At 42.1% G+C, this 21,911-nt stretch overlaps 3 protein-coding genes and 1 long non-coding RNA gene across 5 annotated transcripts; 1 reads left to right on the top strand and 3 right to left on the bottom strand.

Moving 5' to 3' along the window:
• On the bottom strand, positions 1-3,989 carry LOC107278389 (uncharacterized). The gene is made up of 3 exons (XM_066305545.1): positions 3,405-3,989; positions 1,829-1,914; positions 1-757 (listed from the first exon to the last, which is right to left on the bottom strand). The coding sequence occupies exon 3, from the start codon at positions 725-727 to the stop codon at positions 233-235; it is 495 nt and encodes a 164-aa protein (XP_066161642.1). The 5' UTR covers positions 728-757; positions 1,829-1,914; positions 3,405-3,989; the 3' UTR covers positions 1-232.
• Positions 3,990-6,689: 2,700 nt separating this feature from the next.
• LOC4350150 (glycerophosphodiester phosphodiesterase GDPD4) lies at positions 6,690-10,798 on the bottom strand. The gene is made up of 9 exons (XM_015760166.3): positions 10,532-10,798; positions 10,334-10,420; positions 10,112-10,209; positions 9,079-9,139; positions 8,751-8,831; positions 8,478-8,570; positions 7,565-7,654; positions 7,331-7,458; positions 6,690-7,235 (listed from the first exon to the last, which is right to left on the bottom strand). The coding sequence occupies exons 1-9, from the start codon at positions 10,763-10,765 to the stop codon at positions 7,070-7,072; spliced, it is 1,038 nt and encodes a 345-aa protein (XP_015615652.1). The 5' UTR covers positions 10,766-10,798; the 3' UTR covers positions 6,690-7,069.
• Positions 10,799-12,063: 1,265 nt separating this feature from the next.
• On the bottom strand, positions 12,064-19,678 carry LOC4350151 (probable sucrose-phosphate synthase 5). Of its 2 annotated transcripts, XM_015762188.3 has the most exons (10): positions 19,046-19,678; positions 18,856-18,945; positions 16,335-16,651; positions 16,126-16,189; positions 15,001-16,014; positions 14,710-14,886; positions 14,553-14,606; positions 12,935-13,903; positions 12,717-12,844; positions 12,064-12,636 (listed from the first exon to the last, which is right to left on the bottom strand). In XM_015762188.3, the coding sequence occupies exons 1-10, from the start codon at positions 19,277-19,279 to the stop codon at positions 12,366-12,368; spliced, it is 3,318 nt and encodes a 1,105-aa protein (XP_015617674.1). In that variant the 5' UTR covers positions 19,280-19,678; the 3' UTR covers positions 12,064-12,365. The 2 variants fall into 2 exon arrangements, with proteins under 2 accessions (XP_015617674.1, XP_015617675.1); XM_015762189.3 differs by lacking the exons at positions 18,856-18,945; positions 19,046-19,678 and adding an exon at positions 16,885-17,042.
• On the top strand, positions 19,107-19,953 carry LOC112936913 (uncharacterized). Its single transcript, XR_003239389.2, has 2 exons — positions 19,107-19,246; positions 19,357-19,953. It is a non-coding gene; the product is annotated as an uncharacterized lncRNA (long non-coding RNA).
• The last annotated feature ends 1,958 nt before the right edge of the window (positions 19,954-21,911 follow it).

The raw sequence follows: 21,911 nt of genomic DNA on the forward strand, positions 1-21,911 counted from the left end.
TGACACTCTAGTCTCCAAAATGTATTTTCCTCTCTTGGCATGTTCGCTAAGGACCTGTTCGGTTTGGAGAGAATTGACGGGAAATAATTCTACACTAAAATAGATGCAGAGCAAATCCCCTCCAATTTTTTTTCATGGGGTTAACAGAACATTGGCCCATGGAGAATCAGGAGAAATGGAAGATGAAGCAACATCAGATGAACATCAGATGCTGCTTCGTCTTCCTCATTTCTCAACGATCCTCGGAGCAGGAAGCCGTGAGCGGGAACAAATTCAGCAGCTTTGCCTCTCCTGTCCTCACCGGCGGCGGCTGGTGCATGTGATCAGGTTTCCCCTCCTCCGAGACCGTCTCGCCCACCACCACCTCCTCGGCCAGCGTTGACGACGCCGACGTCGGCGACGGCGGGAGCTCGTCCTGCATGTTCTGGACGCACTGGCCGGCGCCCGAGCACCATGGTGACAGCGACGGCGGCGATGGCGGCGAGGCGAAGCCGGCCAGCAGCCTAGGATGCTCAGGCCTGATGGTGGGCAGCTTCGGCCGGTGCGGCGTCGGCTTGAACGCCGGCGGATTGTGGACGCCGAGTCTGCCACGGCGAGGGGCGCCGGCGACCGGCGCTGGGGCCGGGGCGGCGACGGCAGCGGCCTCCGCCGGCGGCTGGCCGGTGAGACGCTGCACCAGCTCCTTGAACGTCGACTTGTCGGCAACATACATCTTGGTGGTGTCCATGGCAGCTTGATCCAAACTAGCTCGCTCGAACTGCTCAAGAATGGGGAAGAAGAAGAAGAAGAAGAAGCCATGGTTAGGGTTTAGTTAACTCAGAATGCATCATCATTGCAAGAGGGAGATAGATTTTCATCCTAGAGATATCTCCTTATTGTTTACATGTTATCTAAATAGAAATTCGGCAACATATATTAATATGAAATATATTGCTCTACAAATATGCAATGCTAAATTTGACTTTTACATACCACAACAAAATAATAAATTAAATTAACGTACATTCGCAATTATATTTGTTATTTTGCTATAACTGGGTTGAATCCAAATATCCAATTGATCAAATGATAACTACTTGAGAATTCCATGCAAATTGTACACGATTAGGTTGAATCGATTGCTTGAAAATTTTGGCTTGATAATGCACTACATGTGTTTGTTGACATGGGCAAGCAAGCGTGGGGGATTAATTTCAACGGATTAAAGCTCAAGGCGTGTTTATACCATGTGTGCTGGAGTGGACTACGCTATGTACATTGAAAGAAAGTATAATTTGTTCTGGACATAGTGTGATCTAGACAAGAAAAGAATTTGTTTCTTTCGCACTTCATTAATTCAGTCAACAATGAAGCTAGCTCAAAACTTGTATTGGTACATACATTCAAGTATAGGTTGTGCCTAACATAAATGTAGGTAATTAATATGAACTCGGAATTTTCTATCTTGACAAATATTTATTGGACCAAATGTCCTTCCTTTCCAAAAAAAAAACTGAGTAATACATGCATATGTGTGCATTTTATCATTTCATCTCTGGTTTTGTTTTCATGACAAACATCTATAATCTGATATATCCTAAGTGGGATAAAAAAACACCAAAGAAGTTTAATTAGGATATATCTTAGAAGCAACTTGCAGGCCATCAATTGTTTCATGGTAGCAAAGGTGTGTGCAGTGGAAAGTTGATAAATTATGGGTACGCATAAACAGATCAGGCATGCTGCAATGAAAAAACATCTAAGACCCAATTTCCATTTATCTATTTAAATAAGTGGGATTACATACAGATTAACAGTAGATTTTTCAGTGGTATACATATAAAATCACCTGGTTCAATATGTTGATCCTATCTCCAGGTGAAGCTGATTATCAACTCTGATCTTAATTTGCAACCGGGGCACAGAGCCTGCAGTCTGATTAATTATAAACAATCAAATCCAAAAATAGATGAGTAATATAGCATAGCATCTAGCATCAAGGCACCACTAGATATTGAAATACATCATAGATCTACCTTGCACTAATTTTTGAATCTAATTAAAAAAACGAGCTGAGATATATATATATATATATATATATATATATATATATATATATATATATATATATATATATATATATATATATATATATATATATATATATATATATATATATATATATATATATATATATATATATATATATATATATATATATATATATATATATATATATATATATATATATTTATTTATTTATTTATTTATTTATTTATTTATTTATATACAGCTACCATGCGTTCTATAATTCGATATATCTTTTCTTAGATAATGGAGCAATTATACAAATCTATACATGACTGTAGGTAATAAAATTGTTGAAGAAAATATCAAGCAATTTAGATAATTTTTCTAAACTGAGTTTTCTAGGATATAGAAAAACAATGCTGTTTTCCATTATCGGAAAACGGTAATACAGTAAACAAATGTTCTTTCGCAGTTGCTTAGAAGTAAGCATTTCATGTAGAGAGAATTATAGGTACAATATTTTAGTACGTAGAAGTACAAATGACATATGATGGAATTTAATGTGCAGTGATATGGCAAAGCTAGGAAAGGTAGGAATATTGAGCATCTTTCTTCAAGAAACAGCATCGTATCAAATCAGCGTGAAGATATATATGTACAGATTGATATATCTTGCACTACAGAATATGCATGTATGTACAATTTATCTGATGCTTCTTGAGTTCTTGTTAACAAAGCATTGGCAATTTGGATATCATGTTGCTTAAGCAAAAGGATCAGGAGTGCAATTCATGCTATTTTTTTAACAGTGTATAGAGAAACTATGCTCTTCAGAAAAAACTATATAGATCCCATGATTTAATCACCAGGGCAAATGATACTTTTTTATAGTTTAGTTACTATATAAGAGATTATAGGGAGTTCATCTGTTCATGCATAAACACACACCCTCCACATTTTTTTTCTTTTCTTACAAATTTTGCATACACACAAGCTCTTGAAAACTACTACTTGTAGTAACAACTTGCACATATACTAGCTAAACAAGAAAGATATCATATATACAATTAACAGTAAATAATATCATATATAAGTTCTGGTTATAAATGCACAAACATTTTTTCTTATTTCATACTTAGCACTCGAGTAGTACACAGAAAACATACACAGTGATCATGCAAAAAATCTGCAAGCAGCTAATATAACTCAAAATTTTCTTCAATGGACAACCATTTGAAAGAAACTGCAGAAGCTAGCACAGGATAAATTGAAAACTGAACATCTAGCCGGATAAGATGAAAATTGTTGTAAGAGAGGGGAAAAAATCATGCATATCAATCATGAAATAGAACAAATCCTAACCAGAAGCAATTATACCAAGCAAGCAAAATTACCTCAGATCCTCCCTTGCCTTCTTTTGACTTCTCGATTTTCGATGATGATGATTTACCTATGATTCTCTGCAAAACCTTCTTCAGCTGCTTATTCACCTGTAGCATGTAAATGGACAAAGTGCTTGTGAAGAAGATGAAGGCCAAGACATGGACTTGCAGAGCATAAATAGATACAAATATATGAGAAGATGACTTGGTGCATATCTATCTATCTATCCAGCAGATGTAATCAGGAGATAGAGAAGAGAATGGAGAAGAAACTGAAGTCAGTCAGGTCAGTGAAGAATTCAAGATCTCATCCTTCCTGACTCCTCACAGAGGAAGACAACATATATAGCACATGACCTACCTTGTGAAGCTAGCTAGCATGACTGTCTGATTCATACTCCATCCTTCCCAAAATAAATCAACTTAAAGAATTGAAACTTTGACCCAAAATAAATCAACTTCTACCTTCTTATCTACTCTCGGTTCGCAAATAAAAAAAATTATTCATTCAATACCCCTACCTAACTACCTACCAATACTAGTTTACTAATAATAAGGGATAGTTTGGTAATTTATCCTTCCCTTTAATTTTACATTGGGATGCTAGAATATGTCTCTTTGTGGGACAAAGGGAGTATATATATATCTCCAGTTTTGTAACCGAAAATGTTGTTTTTGTGTGACCTTGGAAACACAAAATAAATGCATGACTTGACTATCCTGAGTCTTGGTCATGAGGGAAATTAAGTTGGGTAGGTAGACATGGTCTATACCAAGCTAGTTTGAGTGTGACATCATTCGATCATTTATATAGCTGAAAATTGTGTTTTCTTCATCATACCAAAGTGTACTGCAAAGTGTGTTCTCCACAAACTACATACCGAGTTAATGATTTTTATTGCAATTAAATATAAGAAATATGGTACTAGCTAGTGCCTAGTACTAAAACTTGTCTTAATGTTTTCATTGTCTTGAAGACTTTCTTTCCCCTTCCCTAAAGCAGGCAGAAATCAAGTCAAGCTCAAAGAGCTACTCCCTCCGTTCCAGAATATAAGCATTTTTTAGTATAGTGACAAGTCAAACAATTTTAACTTTAACCATTAATAGCAAAAAAATAAAAAGATCAATCATGTAAAATTGATGTTACTAGATTTATCATTAAACAAACTATCATAATATGCAACTCTTTTTATTTAAAATATCTTATTTTTATATATATCGTTAGTTAAAGTAGCATATTAGAGACCGTGTCAGGATCCAAAAATACTTATAGCTTGAGACGGATGGAGTAACAATTTAAGAAAACATCACATCAAATACGGTTAAGGCAATATGGACTCTAGCTTGGAGAGAAAGAGAGAGAGAGATGCCAAATTATACTAGGAAGTTGGAGTCCAGCAAAAGCAAACGACCATTTTGACTAGATTTCTTGTCCATCAAGGACAGCCCAGAGATGAGAAGAACATAACGAAAGGAAGGAAAAAGAGTAGAAGAAAAGCAAAGGCAGAACAAGTCAAGTCGAGGATGTTAATGAACTGATTTAATTAGTACAATCCAGATAGATCAGTTTAACCGTGCCAACCTCTGAATATAACTGACCAGATATTTCTGATTGACATGTTCTAATAACTCTAAAGTATATAATGATTTTAACACTAGAAATACACACATGCGGAAAATTATGTGTCTTGTAATCGCCATGCTTTGCAAGGCATGGAAGAGAAAACATATCATAGGGCATGCTGGTAAATATTATATATATACAGAACCGTTCTTCTAAATTATTTACCTTGAGATTAAGTAAGCAACACTAACAGATTAAACCGAACTCACTGTTTAGAGAATTGAATTTCCTCTTTTTCTATCAATCCAAAATAAAAAAATTTCCTCTATCTAGCCCCAAAGCAAAATCTTGGCAGACGAAATCGCGAAAGAAGAAAAAAAACAAAAGAGAAGGAGAGGAATAATTCAAGGAACAAAACAGCACACAAACATGCAGGTACAGAAGTAACACAACTTGACATCAAGCATGAATACCTTTGTTCAAGAGCTGCTATTCCATTGATCTCTCGATGAAATGTGACATGAAAAGCTCTCAAGTCAATATATATAGGCGAGATTCATTTCTGCAATATGATTACATATATGCACAGAAACGCAAATGGAGAGTAGAAATCAATAAGGCATTAATTAGAGGTATTAATGCATGATAGAATCCTGGCGGCGTGAGCAATGAATTTAATACCTAAAATTTTTGGAGTAGGCTGTTTATTTGACCCTGGTAGTTTTTGTTGATATTTTTAGGACGAGTCAACGAAAAATGCAGATCCTTCGGTCTAGCAGGCTGTCCTGTCAGGCTTACCTTGGCGTTGACAGTGGTCAATGGATGCAATTGAAGGGCCAGTTCACTTTGATGCTATTTTCAACCTTATCAAATTTTACTAAAGTTGCCAAAAAAAAGTGGCTACATTTAGTTTGCTGCCAAATTTTAGTAACTATATAAAAAATCCCACCATAATTTTGATAACTATGCCAAAATTTGGTTATGCCAAAATTTGATAAGGTTTTTTTTTACATCAAAGTGAACAGGCCCGTAGTTTTGAAACGATGTTGTAATGCAAGTGGATGCATGACATGTAGGAGTGCTGTATATACCTTCGTTTTAAAAAGGCTTCATTTTTTGTTATGAATTTAGATAGATCACTGTTCATGTTTATAGGTAGAAATATAAAGTTGTTGTTGGACAGAAGTAGTAGTAAGTTTTCATGGGCATAACTTGATTCAGTTGGTTATTTGAAATATTTTGTAAGCAACGGAATGAAAAGACAAAGTTTATATTTGAATGGTAGTCAATTTTGGTGTGTTTCATCTTGAAAAGTTTAGCTGGAAACGAGATAGAAATCAACATGGATTGCAATATTTTGGTATATATCAATTAATGCAATGTTTCATTTGCTAGCTACGAATTCATTTCAAGGGATATGTGCATGAAGAGTTATATATCTATATATTTTAGGGGCAAAAGACCTGCAGACATAATGTGGAAAGTAGGTATGGAATATTCTAAATAATATAATAAAAACATATATTTGTTTCCATACCCAACAAGTAGGCATTGAAGCTTAAAAATCACTTTTACAATTTCATAATGTATAGATATGCCCCCCACACACATACCACAATGTATAAATATGCATCACACACACAGAGATACACACAATGTATAAATATGCCTCAAACACACACAGAGATACACACAACACACAGACAGTGTAGAGAGAGAGAGAGAGAGAGACAGAGACAGAGACACACAAGTCGTTCACGATAAAATGGGTAAAGCTCCACGGCCAAGATCACATACAATTTTCAAGAAAGATGAAAAGAACGGTGCTTTAGGTAGCATAACATGATTACAGAAAGGTTCGCTTCCTCGAAAAAAATTACAGAAAGGTTCAGCTATGACAATCCGTTCCTTTGCTTTAATCTGATCTAAGTGTAGAAACAGAACAGAACATTAGAAAATTGCATGTTAATTGAACTATAACAAAAAAAATGCGTTAGAAATCAACTTAGTCGTTGGTCATCTCTGGAGAGGCAAAAAAAGAACCTTCTTCCATGCACTCATTATGTTCTACCATGGCAGGTATAAAGCATCAACCATGATATGCAAGGCAAAACTATGGCAAGGCAAAACCATCTTCCATGCATTCTGTCCTAGTCTCCTGCATGAGCTGCTGAAGAAGGGAAGGGTTGCTTGTGACAATGGCATCAACATGTTCATACAACATCCTCTTCATGGAGTCGGCATCATCAACAGTCCACGCATAAACCTTTTTGTCATTTCTGTTTCAAAAACCAAGCACATAAACTCAGAGTATTCCTTTATTTCAGTAGCAAAATGATGGACATCCAAATGTAGGTTAATTACATGTTCTTACCTGTGCATAACCTTCATGAGCTTCTCGTGGATCAGGCGATGATATACACCAGCAACTTTGGACCCTGTTATCCTTACTAACTCAGTAGTTCTACCAGTGGACTTATCAACCATAACAATATAGCCAACCTATAGCAGATAAATCACTCATTGAGTTACAATCCACTAATCAGCAGTAATAATTGGCAAGGATGACAACCTCATTTTTTTACATAAAGAACACAGAGAAACTTACCGTTATATCTTTAGACAATTTAATTACATCCCTTCCCACATTGTCACTTTTTGCCCAGACAAGACAATTTTTACATTGTGTTCTGCCTATCTGCAAAGAAACAAGAGGCCTTGAATTAAGAGAAGTTCAAAACTTGCTGGGAGAATGTATTATATTTCATGCTGTACTCTAGGAAATGACAAATACAAATTAATAAGGAATTATGGAAGACAAGTTGACAGGAGACCAACGACAGACATTTTTGACATGGATAAAAATGCTAGCGTACAACTGCATGAAGCAACATGCAATTAACTAAAAAATGATATAACGTTGCCAGTGGTGACATATCAGCACATGGGCCAGCATAAGAATCAGAACATTATGGTAAAACTACTACAGCAAAAAGCTAATAGCCACCAACTTAATTTAAGTTATAGAAAATGGAAACATACCATATGCACACAAGCTTCCCGTGCACACCAACTAGCAAATGTCACGAAAAATTCTACAAAAAATTGGACATGTACTCCTAATAGTATTACACATATCTATAAAGCCTCATATTCAAATTCATTATATTTTAGCCGTAACAAAAAAGTAAAAAATCTGATAGTTTTAAGGGTAAAAATCTGTCAGAATTTTGTCTTTTTCGTTACAGCTAAAATATAATGAATTTGAAGATAAGATTTCACATATAGGTGTAATACTATTGGAAGTATGTGTCCAATTTTTTCTAGAATTTTCTGTGACATTTGCTAGTTTGTGTGCACAAAGTGTGCACGGGAAGCTTGTGTGCATAGGATATATTCTCCTAAAAAATACACACTAGAGTCCAGACATACCAACTCCATGTTAAAAACTAGTCACGTATGAAAAAAAAAAAAAGCATGTGCCATTTGTATCCCAATAAGACGAGGAACATTGAACTTACAGTAGACAGCACATCTTCAGCTAAATCTTTCTCAAATGAAGGAGGACCAACTTTGACATCCAGAATAACCTGCCTTACGGATTGTGATATCAACTGTGCAAAGAAGGAGAAAGGTCAATACAAAAAAAACAATTTTCCACATCTATCAAGAAAACATAAGCCAATTGGGATGAGGTTTTACACGTCATATGAAGCTTAAGTGATTATGAGTATTGCTACCTCTCCCAAAAATAAAACCATACAAAACCTAAAACTGAGTGTATTAAGGCTTACCGCTAGAACATCTTGTGCTTTAGGGACTTCCTGGTTCTGGACTTTTTTTGACAGTTGAAACCTTGTGCTTAGAGCTTTAATCTACAAAAAACTAAAAGAATACATCATTAGCATCCTGACAACATATGGACATTAACACAGAACCAATCAATGATCAGGAAACTGGTGTTGGAAAAAATTAGCTGGTTTCAGCCATGCACTTCAGAATATCATTCATCATCGAACTGTTTCTTTTGAGTTAAACTAAATAAAGAGAAATAATTTGTGAATCCTGAGTTCCAGACAAAAAAAGGAGCAAGCAGCAACAAGTTTAAAACCAAATAATCACCTCATCCGAGCTCCAGTAGCCAACTTTTGCTGTAGAATTACCAGACATTCTTTGCAGATCCCTGCCTGTGTCAATTTTGAATTAGGTAACAGGACATATTGTTCAAAAGAAAAATATTAGCATGTAGTAAAATGGCTGCTTCTCTCTTTAAAACATCTCTTGCAACTGTCTTAAAGTGATACAGTTTATTTCTGCGACAATTTACTGGCTGCTTCTTGTGGGTGCCTCTAATCATTCCCAACTATATAAATTCGAAAAAAAAAACTTTTATTTATTAAAGAATAGGAGATTCAAGCTTTCTATAACTGAAATGCTAACAGCCAAACATAGAAAGTGAGCTCTAGCCACTTGATAGTTTGTAAGATACAAGGTAATGAGAATAAGAACAATGAAAATAGATGCTAATGCCATGCATTATGTGGCAAGGAGTGAATTATGAAAGAAATGCAACTGCACATTATGCAGTACGAGGCACATAGAATTATCAATAAATATAATTTATACATCATAGTCCACCACTTTGGTCACAGAAATGTCAACATATCCATACATGCACCACCTATCTATAATTATGAGCACCGAAATATGGAAGATAGCTACAATGCGGACAAAATAAAAATGCCTAATTTTCCCAAGAAATATTGTTTCAAGTAGCACAAGGACCTCAATCAATCAATTAGATAGCCTGTGTGCGATCCACTTGCATAAAAGGGATACAATGCTCAATCCTACATAACAGAACTATGACAACACATACCATTACTCCATTAGTACTATAACTTCAGTCACTAGTTCCATTAAAACTGATGTACATCTCCAAAATGAGTAATAAATCAGGCAGACCTTGTCCCCTTATCAACCCAGGACACAACGGAAATATGTCGACTCACCACCATTAGCATCATTACTTCAACCTCTAGTTCCATTAAAATTAAGCGGCACGCGCGGATGCGACAATCAAGAGCTGCATTCAACAACCAAGCACAAATGCATCTAATGCTCCAATGACCCAAGCAGCAGTCCAATCAATTACCTATCGTGAAGCACAAAGAGCGCGCCATCGGAGGACCTCGAGACGTCCACCTCCACGCAGTCGACGCGCGCGTCCAGAGCCAGGCGGAAGGCGTCCATCTGCGCACGAGATCCCCCAATCAAACCAAAGAACAAGTCAGGCAAATTCACATTCACCCCAAGAGCTCTCCAAGATCAGTAAACGAAAGGTGCGGATTGACGCAGACCGTCTCGGAAACCCTACCGAGTTGGGGAACGCGTTGGTGGAGTCGCCGCCGTGCGCGCACACCATCGGCGGGCTCGCGATCCACCCGCACCTCCTCTCCCGCATCTGCACACCAAAAAAAAAAAAACGAAGGGTTAGCGAACAGTATGAGCTCCAAATCAAGGGAATCGGAGAGCGGATTAGGGATTCAGGAATGGGAGAGGGGGGAGGACGAACGCGGTGGAAGCGGCGGAGGCGGAAGTGGAAGAAGGCCGGGGGGATGAGGGAGAGGGCGGCGAGGAGGAGGAGCAGGCGGAGGAGGCGGTTGGTGGGGAGGATGCGGCGGAGGAGAGCGGAGGAGGAGGAGGAGGAGGACGGCGGGGAGGCCCTCTTCGTCGCCGGCGGCGGGAAGAGCGGCAGCGGCGGCGGCTGCTGCTGGCGGCGCCTCCCGATCCCGAGAAGCCTTCTCATTGCTACTCTCTCGTCAGTCCCTCTTTGCCAAGTGGGGGATTCGGCCACTGGTTGTTCTCTCAAGACGAAGAGACTGTTCGCCTGGGCCTGGGCCTGGGCCTGTGGCCCTGTAGAAGCCGAATACAAGAAAGGAAGGCCCAACCCAATGCTCTTAATCCAAGAGCAGGGTCAGCTACAAACAAGAACTTTAAGAGAGAGAAGTGGGCTACATATTTCTAACACGACCTTTAAGACGTTATGTGTGTATGATAAATGGAACCAATTATTAATGATATAGTATATATATATTTGTAGTAAACTATTGTATTATGAATTGGCTATTAGATTGACTATAAATGATTTAGAGTTAGTAGTTGGCTATAATATTAAACAGGCTAAATAAAAACAATGCTCTTCTAGCATTTTCTAAACTCATTGATGCATTATCACATTTATTACGTTTGTTAGATTTGGAGTTTTTTTTTGGATAATGGGTTTATCCGAGTACATTCTCTTTCAATCGGATATAGATTTGCGTAATTTTTTTTTTTGAGAAACAATTTGCGTAAATTTTGTTTATGAGATGAACCATTTGTTTCTCTAGAATTTTATATTTACTGCCAATGGGAGTATAAATTCGGAATCTTTATTCAACGCAGCTGCATTTTCAATTCACACTTTTTTCAGATGAAAGTTTTCACATTAAAGTTTTCTAATGAAAATTTTTCGGATGAAAGTTTTTGGTTTGGAAGCTTTTAGGAGAAAGGCGTGCCCTGTGAACGTGGTTATGCTAATTGCGATTCTCATAAAAATTTTAACAATTACTTGGCCCGCCATCAATTTGGACTCTTGCTTTGCTGCTAAAACGAGCATTTATAATAGCTCTAACGTTTGCTTTTCAGCTTATTAGTACATTCTAGATCTTAAATTTGGAGTTGATTGGAGTTGATCTTGATGTTTTTTTCACTATAAATATTTTTCAGCATTGACTTTTAAATCATTGTTAACATATATCTAAAAGTTTTATCCTAATTTTTTTTCACTAATAAGCGTTACGTCTTATGAGCAATACATTTCAATGGTGTCTATTTTTAAAAACAGAAATGTTACTGTCTTGATGAAGATATCAGAGATAGCATATTCTTTAGTGCTGATTTTTAAAGATCCGCAGTGTAAAGTATCAGTAGATATCACAAAAAAAATATTGTAATCCCTTACTGTAAAATCACTTCAAAAATTGTTCCTGAAAATGGTGAATAAAACATCGACGGACGCTCAGATATGCATAATTTCCACATTCAAAATTTAACCCCAGCTGATAGATACACCCACATCTCTCCCATCAAATAAACATACGTTTGCAAAAACTGTACAAATTTCAAGTATGGGTTATTGTAGCCATTCAAAATCCCCGTTGGGGAACAGAACATCGAGTTTATCACTGTTTCTTTTATATACACAAAACATCACAAAATTATTAGTGACACGTCTGCTTGTTTAATTATGCAAGAACAGCATCAAGCAACCATTAATTATACTCCCATTCCAATATTCCATGGAAGCAATCAAGCTTAATTTGCAAGAGTGAAGTGAAGCAGAGCAGAGCAGCTAGCTGACTAGCTCAGATGGCCTTGAGGAGGTCGGCGGCGGCGGCGGCGATGTCCTGGCCGTCGGCGAGGGTGACGATGTTGGGGGAGTCCATGGCCACGACGTCCTCCGTGGTGAACCCGTCCTCGTCGCGGAGGAGCTCCTCGCTGCCGGCGGCGACCATCCCCGGCAGGATCACCGTCCTGTGCAGCCCCGGGAGGAGGCGCTCCCTGTCGGTGTCGCCCTTCTCGCCGACGAGCACCGCCACCTTGGACAGGTCGATCCCCCACTGTATCGACAGGTACCTGAAAGGTGAACGCGTCGAACGGTTAGAGACGACGAGATGGTGGTGTCGGCGATGGCGTCGCCGGCGGCGGCGTGTCACCTGAGCGCGCGCGGCCGGGAGGCGGAGAGCGGGACGACGTTGAGGCGCGTGCACGCGCGCGTGTAGACGAGGTTGCACCGGAAGCCGCGCATCCGCAGCGCCTGCCTGATCCAGTCGACCTTCTTCACCTGCGACAATGGCGGCGCGACGGATCAAGAGGTGTTCGTCGTCGAATGGTGTTCGTTGTCGTGGCGACGGTGGCGCTCTGCTCTGCTTACCTTGGACGCGTCCTTGGCGGCGTAGGCGTGGCAGTGCACGGAGCAGGCGGCGGCGTCGACGGCGAGGTCCGCCTCCTGCGCGCCGTCGGCCTTCCCGAGCCTCGGCACCGCGGACCTCACGTGGTCGCCGGGCCACCGGAACGCCACGTGCCCGGCGTACTCCTCGTCGGCGGCGAGCTGCTCCCCCTTCCACGGGTAGCAGATCTCCGCGCCGCTGCTGCAGATCAGCGCGTCGAAGCCGGCCGGGTCGGCGCCGCATGCCCTGAGCGCGTCGACGGCCTCGGGGATGGTCATGCCGGTGGAAAGAACGTATCCCCTCCCGCCGGCGTCGTCGCCGTCGCCGGCCGACATCGCCAGCTCGACCACCTTCTTGAGCTGCTCCACGTTCGGCTTCCCGTCGTCGCCGTAGCAGTCGATGGCGACGACGAGGAGGCTCTGACGCCGTCCCGGCGCGAACCCGATCGCCCTGGCGGCAGAGCTCGCCGCCGGCCTGTCCGTGGACCGGCGCCTGCGGAGCGCGTCCAAGATTGCCGCGGCGGAGTCCCCAGCGCTGAGGTCAGGCGACGCGGCGTCCACGGAGATGCGGAGCGAGAGATCGCGCAGCGAGTCGGAGAGCGGCTCGGAGGAGGCGGCCGCGCCGCCGCCACCGGCGGCGGCGGCGGCGGCGGATGAGGAGGACGGGGAGGGCGGGACGCGGAGCAGCTGGTGCGGCGCCGGGTGGTCGCAGCTGGCGGCGACGTGGGAGAGGTAGAGGCGGCAGTGGTGCGGCCAGGAGAAGCGGTGGATGTTGCGGAGGCCGCTGCGGCGGCACTCCGACCACCGGGACTTGTCGGCGAGCAGGCTGAGCAGCGCGGCGGTGATCGCCGCCGCGTCGTGCGGGTCCACCAGCAGCCCGTTGCTCAGCACCTTGAGGATGTCCACCGGCCCGCCGTTCTTCGTCGCCACTACCGGCAACCCATATGCAGCAGCCTTCACACACACAACCAGTAAAATTTAAAGAAAAACGAGTGAATTTCAAAGCTACATGTACTTTGATAAAATTATCATAGAACTATCCCTCAGTTCAAAAAAAAAGTCCAATCCTAATTACGAATCTGAACACATACGTATCTAGATTCGTAGCTAGCGTGTCTTTTTTTATAGAGTATTATATATTTAATTTAAACTATAATATCATAAAACTATAAATTTTAGAAATGATTTTATCACAAAACTATAGATTTAAAGCGTTGTATATAAAAAGTATAGATTTAGTTTCGTCTTTTTTTTTTTACAAAACTATAGATTTTTGATGTGCTATCTCTACACCTATTACCAAGATAAAATTTTAAAATGTGTAGGTCAGTGAGAAATTGAATGCTCCATCTGTAGTTTTGCAAAAAATATGACACTTAATTTATAGTTTTTATTTAAATCTTTACTTTTCTGATAAATCAGTTTCTAAATCTTTATTTTTTATATTATGTCTTAAATCCATAGTTTTATGATAGTATTGTTAAAGTATATGTAGTTTTGTGAAATTTACCCAAAACAAATTATTCATGCAAATTTAAATTCAAACAATAAAATTCAACATTAAATATCTTAAGCAAATTTGAATGTTGTGCTTGGATTTTACCTCTATGATGGTGAGGCCGAATGGCTCGACAAGAGCAGGATTGATGAACACACCCTGCAAAATCAAAAAAACAAAATTGATGAAATCATCAGCTCTGCATCCTCTGCTTTGCAACGCTGCCATTGCTACAGATCAGAGGATGGAGACAGTGACTGACCTTGGTCTTGGCGGCGAGGCGGTAGATGTGCGGCACGTCGGTCTGCTTGTGGTGCTTGGGGTAGGCGACCTGGCCGTAGAGGTCGTACCGGTCGATCAGCTTCAGCACCGCCGTCAGCACCGTCGCCGCGCCGCCGGACATCTCCTCGATGTCGTCCCTGTTCCCCAGTATCAGCGTCTGCACCACCCACGCACACCCCCGTCATGTTCGTGTCATGTTTTTCACGAACGCGCAAAAGGATTACACGCCAATATATTAGAAGAAAATGTCGTGTCATGTCATATCACGTACCAGGTTGGCGAGCTCCCGGAGATGGCGGCTCTCGCCGTACGCCTTGAGCAGCGTGGTGACGTTCTTCTTCGGGTCCGGCCGCGACAGCGCGAGGATCATGGGCTTGTGCGGGTTCGTGAAGAACCGGAGCACCTCCGACCAGATGGGAGGGAGGGGCTTCTTGGCCTTGTTGGGGTTGATGAGCAGCTGCAGGTCGGCGGCGTCGCCGGCGCCGCCGGCGCCGTCGGCAGCGAGGTCCTGGGTGTCGACGTAGCTGAAGTCCATGCCGGGGGGGATGACGACCATGCGCGGCATGTAGCGGCCGAGGCAGCTGACGCCGCGGCGGCGGCGGACGCGGAGCTTGCGCTCCACCTTGAGGTCGAACCCGTCGTAGAGCCCCCACTGCTCCTCGATCTCCTGCTTGGTGCTCGTCACCACCATGTCGGCGGCGTCGAGGCCGGTCTCCTCCGCCTCTATCCGCCGCGCGATCTTGTACGTGCCCTGGATCTCGGCGCGCGGCATGCGCCCCAGCTTCAGCAGCTGCTCCAGCTTGTTCCGCCCCAGCGAGTGCCCCGTCATCACCATCGGCACGTTCAGCGCGCTCGCCAGCAGCGCCGCCACCTCCGCCGCGTCCGCGTAGTGCCCGTGGATCACGTACGGCCACACCGCCTGCGCCGCCGCGCCCGCGCCATCGGACGGCGGCGGCGGCGAGAGCTGCTCGCCGAGCGCGCGCGCCACGTTGGTGACGTGCGCCAGAGCGCGGTCGACGAACTCCGGGATGTGCGGCCAGAGCGACTCCTTGGGGAGGTACTTGTCGCGCGGCCCGCACGGCAGCCGCACGATGTACGCGCCGCCGGACGAGCCGCCGCCGCCGTCTTCGTCGTCGGCGTCGGCAGCCGGGACGGTGAGCATCTCGACGGGCTCGCCGTAGGTCCAGTCGACGTCCGGGCACGAGATCTGCCGCGTCAGGAGGTCGACGCGGTGCACCCCCGGCGTCGCCGCCAGCGCCCGCGCCAACTCCACCACGTACTTCACCTGGCACACGACACAAACCCCATTTTCAAACGTCACAAATTTCGTCAAATTCTACAATAATCAAACCGTTTCTGACAAATTTTGTCAAAATTTTAAGCAGGTGTGACTGACCTGGCCCCCGGTGTCAGAGTCTCGGCCGAGCTCCATGTTCTCGCCCCGCACGAGCCCATGAATGCTAAACACAAAAAAAAATATACAAATTAATTTCACAATAATTAATACTGGTATCAGCGATGAGTCAGCGGTGAGTAATTAGCGTTGAGGAAGTCAGTTAATTGCGGTGACGTGGCAGTGACAGTTGAGTTAGTTGGTGGGTTTACCTGATGAGCACGATGTAGAGGTTCCGGTCGGTGGTGACCTCCTCCTCCTCGTCGGAGACGATCCGGGGGTCGGAGTTGATCCGGGCGAACCGGCTGAGCTGATGCGGCGGCGGCTGCTGCTGCTGCTGCTGGTGATCGCCGCCGCCGCCGTCGTCGGCCGCCGCTTCCGCCGCCGCCGCCGCCGGTGGAGGGTGAGTGTCCGGCTTGCCGTCCTTCTCACCCTCGGAGAGCTCCGAGAGGTCGGCGGCGGCCTCCCGGCTGCCAAGCTCCTGCTCCAGCCGCCGGCGAGACAGCTGTCGCGAGAATTCCCACTCCACCTGCAAATACCATATCAGCCGTCCATTTCCAGATGTAGGTTTCATCAACGGTTGCGAAACACAAGACAGAAGATGATATGGAACAACGTGATTTTAGACAGTTTTTTGAAAACTGTGAATTTTACATGAAACAGTTCAATCTCATGAGGAAAAAAAACAGGAGTTTCGCGCGTTTTTTTTTAAACCAGGCTTAAAGCACAGAGAAAAGGTATGATTGATCCCAAACAGGTTACCTGTTCGATCGCTTCGAGATCTGGACAACTCATGCTATAATGGTGAACCATGGTGACACAAAAACTGGAGATTGCTGTTTATGTTCTTGTGTAAAAATGACTTGAAACTTTCAGATAATGAAGGCAATTGCCTCTGGGATAACTGGATATCAGCATATATATATAACACCAAACTAGTTAACAGGTTTGACAGGGTATTTGGTCATATTTTCAACATGGATGCAGCTGCATATCAAGAAGCCAAGCAGGGCACCTTAAATGCATTTTTTTTCCCTTTTGCAGCAAGTGAATCCCTGATTTACACGCATCCAATTAGGCTTAGTGTTGATCTAACCAGCAATAAATCCATGTGCAAATTGTCAAAAGCATGGCTCATAATGACTAGAAGCTAAGTACTGTAATAACCAAGTGACAATTGATGCAGCTCTGTTTCTCTCTGTTTTATCCATTCGAATTCTGCAAATTGGCACTGCCTGCCTTCTCCAAGCGGACAGAGGAACATTCCGGCGACATGGCACGCAGGCAACCATTGGTGTTGGCCATAGACCATAATTCATATTTGCCACATTTTCAAACTGACTAGACTCCAACTCGCCCCAGGATGAAAAAAAAATGATCAGAAAATTAAATGGACGTGTCAAATTGCCCTTTGGGCCAGGCTAACTAGCAGACAACATACTTTGATCAGCCTACACTACTAGCACTCCTCGACCTGTTCTCGAAACACCGGAATTTCACAGGAAACAGTTCATGTCCCTATCGATTCGCCTAGAATTGATTATAAACTGTAATAGCTTATTAAAAAACAAATTACGCTTAAAACATATATAATATATGTGTTCTTAGCGACTTTAAAAAGTTAACGCTTGAAAAAACTGCATTGAAAAACATAAAAATTAACTTCAAAAATCAAGTTTTTTCAAACTTAAATTTAAGCAACATCTCATAAGTTGTAGGGCAAACAATAAGGTCCTCAATCTTTTCTGAGAGAATCTTCAGAATATGCCACTCAATTCGCATCACCTCTAGAATTTGCCACTTAATTCGCAACGTTTTCAGAACATACCATTAAGAACGCGAATTGTTTCATTCCGTGCCACTCCATCCCTCCGAAGCCGAGCGCCGTTGCCCGCCCGTGGCACGATGTCCGTCTGAGTCATCTGGGCACCACCGACGAGCTCCTCCCCTACGCCGGTGAGTTCTTCTTTCTCCCCGCGCTAGCGGATCCTCCTCCCCAATGTCGGCGAGCTTCTTCCTCCCCACACCTGGTGAGCTCTTCTTCCTCCCCACACTGGCAAGTCTTCCCGCACATGCCGGCGAGCTCTTGCTTCCTGCCCCGGTGGAGCTCCTCCTCATGTGAGCTCTTCCTCCCCAACACCGGCGGCTCCTCCTTCTCACGCTGGTGAGCTCTTCCTCCCCACATTGGAATGGCGAACTCTTCCTCCCCAACGCTCGGCGGCAAGATGACACAACAGATGACGCGATACGAACGAGCGACGGCGCGTAACTTCGGAGAGATGCAGTGGCACTGAATAAAACAATTCGCGTGTTTGGTGACATGAGTGTTACGAATTGAATGGTAAATCCTGAAGGTGGTGCGAATTGAGTGGCATATTCCAAAAATTCTTTTGCGGTGGGAAACTTTGTATGCTCGATTGTCAACATCCTCTCGATTTTCTAGCATGTGTACGGGTATATTTATGTGGCGTTGTTTATCAATTGAAAGTAATCGTGGATTACATAGTAGACGCACACACGGATACATTCGGTGTTAACCATACCTATTATGGAATTTATGGTCTACAAGTGCTGTCAAGGTCGGCACTGACCGAGTTTTTAATAAAAAAGGAAAGGGATTGAAAAAAAAAAAGAAATAGCGAATCATATCGTATAGGCGAGAAAAAGCTGGAGGAAAAGCAGAGCAAGCGAAGCGAGGTTGGAAGGCAGCATCCATGGCGATTGGGGGCGTACCTGCTTCTTCCTCCTCGCGACGTTCCAGATCCTCCAGCACAGGTTCTCCAGCCGGTTGTTCCTCTCCTGGCTGTTCCTCATCGCCACCACCTGCACCCCCACCGCCGCCGATTAGTGAACAACAACCGGCCGGCGCCGGACACGATCGATCGCCGGCGAGCGAGGGCGGCGATACGAGATTATCACATACCTTGGTCCACGTCTTGTGGAGGTCGCGGTCGTCGAAGCGGCTGACGACCTCCTCCACGAAGTACCTCGTCGGGCTGTACGTCGCCGCCGTCGCCACCGCCGACGCGGCGTCCTCCGGCGCCGGCAGCAGCGGCGGCAGCTGCACCGCCGCCGCCCCTCGCTGCTCCCGCAGCTTCACGCCGGCGTCCAGGATCGCCTCCAGGTACCCGTTGATCCACTCGTTCCCCACCGCCATCCTCCTCCTCCTTCTTCTCCCTCGCCGCCGGCGAAAGAATTAATCGGAAACTATAATTTGCTTATATACTTATGCAGATTAGATTATGCGTCGGCGAGGAGTGGTGCAGGGGACGGAGGAGGAAGAAAGGCTCCCGCCATTATATCCACCTCGAGCAGAGGCAGAGCTAGCACCATATATATTTTTTTTCTAAATTATCTCTTTTTCCTGAATTTATTTATCTTTTCAAATTTTTATTCTCCTTGTTTTTCTTTACAAATTTTAATTATATTGTAAGAGGAAATATCTGTATTATTGCTCTGTTTTTTATTTTTTTCAGAGTCTATTGGATTCTACGGCGGTTATGGTGTTGGCTATCTAATCTATCTCCTTGGAGGGATACGGGAGGAGAGGAATAAAGCGCGGCAAAAAAAGAGAAGAAAAGGGAGAATATATATATATATATATTTTTTCACATTTGTGCGTGTGCGTAGCTAGTATACGTGGTAGCTACAGCATATGCTGTGATATGCCCGTGTGTAGTAGTGGAACAGTACTAGAAGGCTACTAGTGGGCCGTCGGCCAATGGATGGGCCGGCGAGGTGCGTGCATGGCATTGGCACACGTATCAACCAAGGACATGATGGGAGTAGAATTGCATATGCCCCTAGCATATGCCATCTTTGATTATTGTCTTCTTTGGGTGCATCTTGCTACTCCTTCCTTCCGGTTCCACGATTCTTATCGTTTCGGAGGTCCTTCTTTGACTATAGTTTTATTAATATATATAAAACAAGTAGTTATTTTAATTTTGTTAAAGTATTTTTTTAAAAGACTAATCCATACATATTGTTATAGTGTGTTCAAACTAAAATATTTTAAAAGTTGTTGATAATTAAAGCTTTAATAATTTGCCTTTAACCTTTGTCAAAACGACATGGATTATCAAACAAGAGGGCCTATTTCGTGGATAGGTTTTTTTCTTATAATGGAGACTCCGAAACAACATAACCAACTACTCCATCTATTTTCAAATTACTTATCAATCTAGTTTTTCTTAAGTAAAACATTTATATTCTTACCGTATATTTATTTTAGTTCATGTAATCTAACATAATACTCCCCATATTAAAATACAAGGTGGATGTAATAAAAAAGCATTTACAAACTTTACGAATAATTAAATAACAATATATATCTTCTGTTTCGTGCATGTGACATCACTAGGTTCGTATTTAAAAATTCTTTGTTACAGTTAACTAGCATGGTGGCCCGCGCAAATTGCGCGGTTAGCTACCAATTATTTCTAAATTATGTTTTTATATAGATTCTAAACTATTTTTTCAATATTTCTTATTTTTTAATTTTAAATTTCAATTATAAATTGTGTTTCTATATGGACTCCAACGTCTATTTCTAATTTATTTATTTTTAAATTCTGAATTTTAATTAGTTCCAAATTACATACATGTATGGACTCTAATCCTTTCTTTCAATATTTCTTATTTTTAATTCCGAATTTCAGCTATTTAAAACTATAATTATATATTTACTCTATTTTTATTTTTAATCCAAGTTTTTGATATTTCTAAATTATATTTCTACATAGACTCTTCTTAAAATTTTCTTCATTTTATATTCCTAATTTTAGATATATTAAATTGTATTTTAATTTCTAAATAGTTTTTTTTTCTCTAGGTAGTTGGAGATAATTCTTAATTCTGAATTTTAAATATGTTGAAATATATTGCCATTTGAACTATATTTTTTTCTCTAATTAACATGGAAATTTGTAGAAAGTGGGAGCGAATATGGCGGCTAGTTTTTCTGTTACATTAAGATAATCTCTACTATTATAAAAATTAAAGATGTTTTTGCCGGTACATTGGGACGTCATTCATGTATGAGTCAATTTCTAAGCTCGTTCGCTTTTGGCAATAGATATCCGTATTTGAATAGGTTTTTAAGTTCATTCATTTTTGAAAATACAGGAGTCGTATAAGAAATCTAATTTAAAAAATTCGCATGCTAACTTACACGGTCGAACTCTTAACTGCAGCTCATGATTTTTTTTAAATATATATATCGAAGCGAATTCCTACAGTGAATTTTACCTTAATAACTAATCCATATAACAATAATAAGATTAAAATAGCCTTAACCCGTTGCAATGCACGGGCACTTTTCTAGTATAGATAGACAAATAAATGCATCAGGAGTTTGCACGTGTGAACCTGCCATTAGAGATTTGGTTTGTTGTAACGGAGAGAATAGATCGAGAAAAGCAATAGAACCAACCTATTAAGTATGCATACTTGTGATTTGTATTGTACACGGTCACTATAGCCTGCTTAGGTTTTCTTTCCTAGCAAAAGACTAATCGTTCTATGCAGCTGTCCGGTCGGACACAATTTTTTTCTAAAAAGGAAAGAGAGAGTTCTTATCTACAACGAATTCTCCTTATATATTTTTTATTTTACTTCAATTAATGTGAGAATTTTTAGACGTGGAGGCTTCTTTTTATATTACTTTATTAAGTTAATAGATTTTTAATTCTGAATTTTGCTATTTATAAATTGTATTTCTATATGGACTCTATTTTCTTTTTTCTCGATCAATGTGAGAATTTCTAGACCATGAGAGCAAACGTGAA

Source organism: Oryza sativa, chromosome 11, assembly GCF_034140825.1.
Source record: "Oryza sativa Japonica Group chromosome 11, ASM3414082v1".
Taxonomy (NCBI): domain Eukaryota; kingdom Viridiplantae; phylum Streptophyta; class Magnoliopsida; order Poales; family Poaceae; genus Oryza; species Oryza sativa.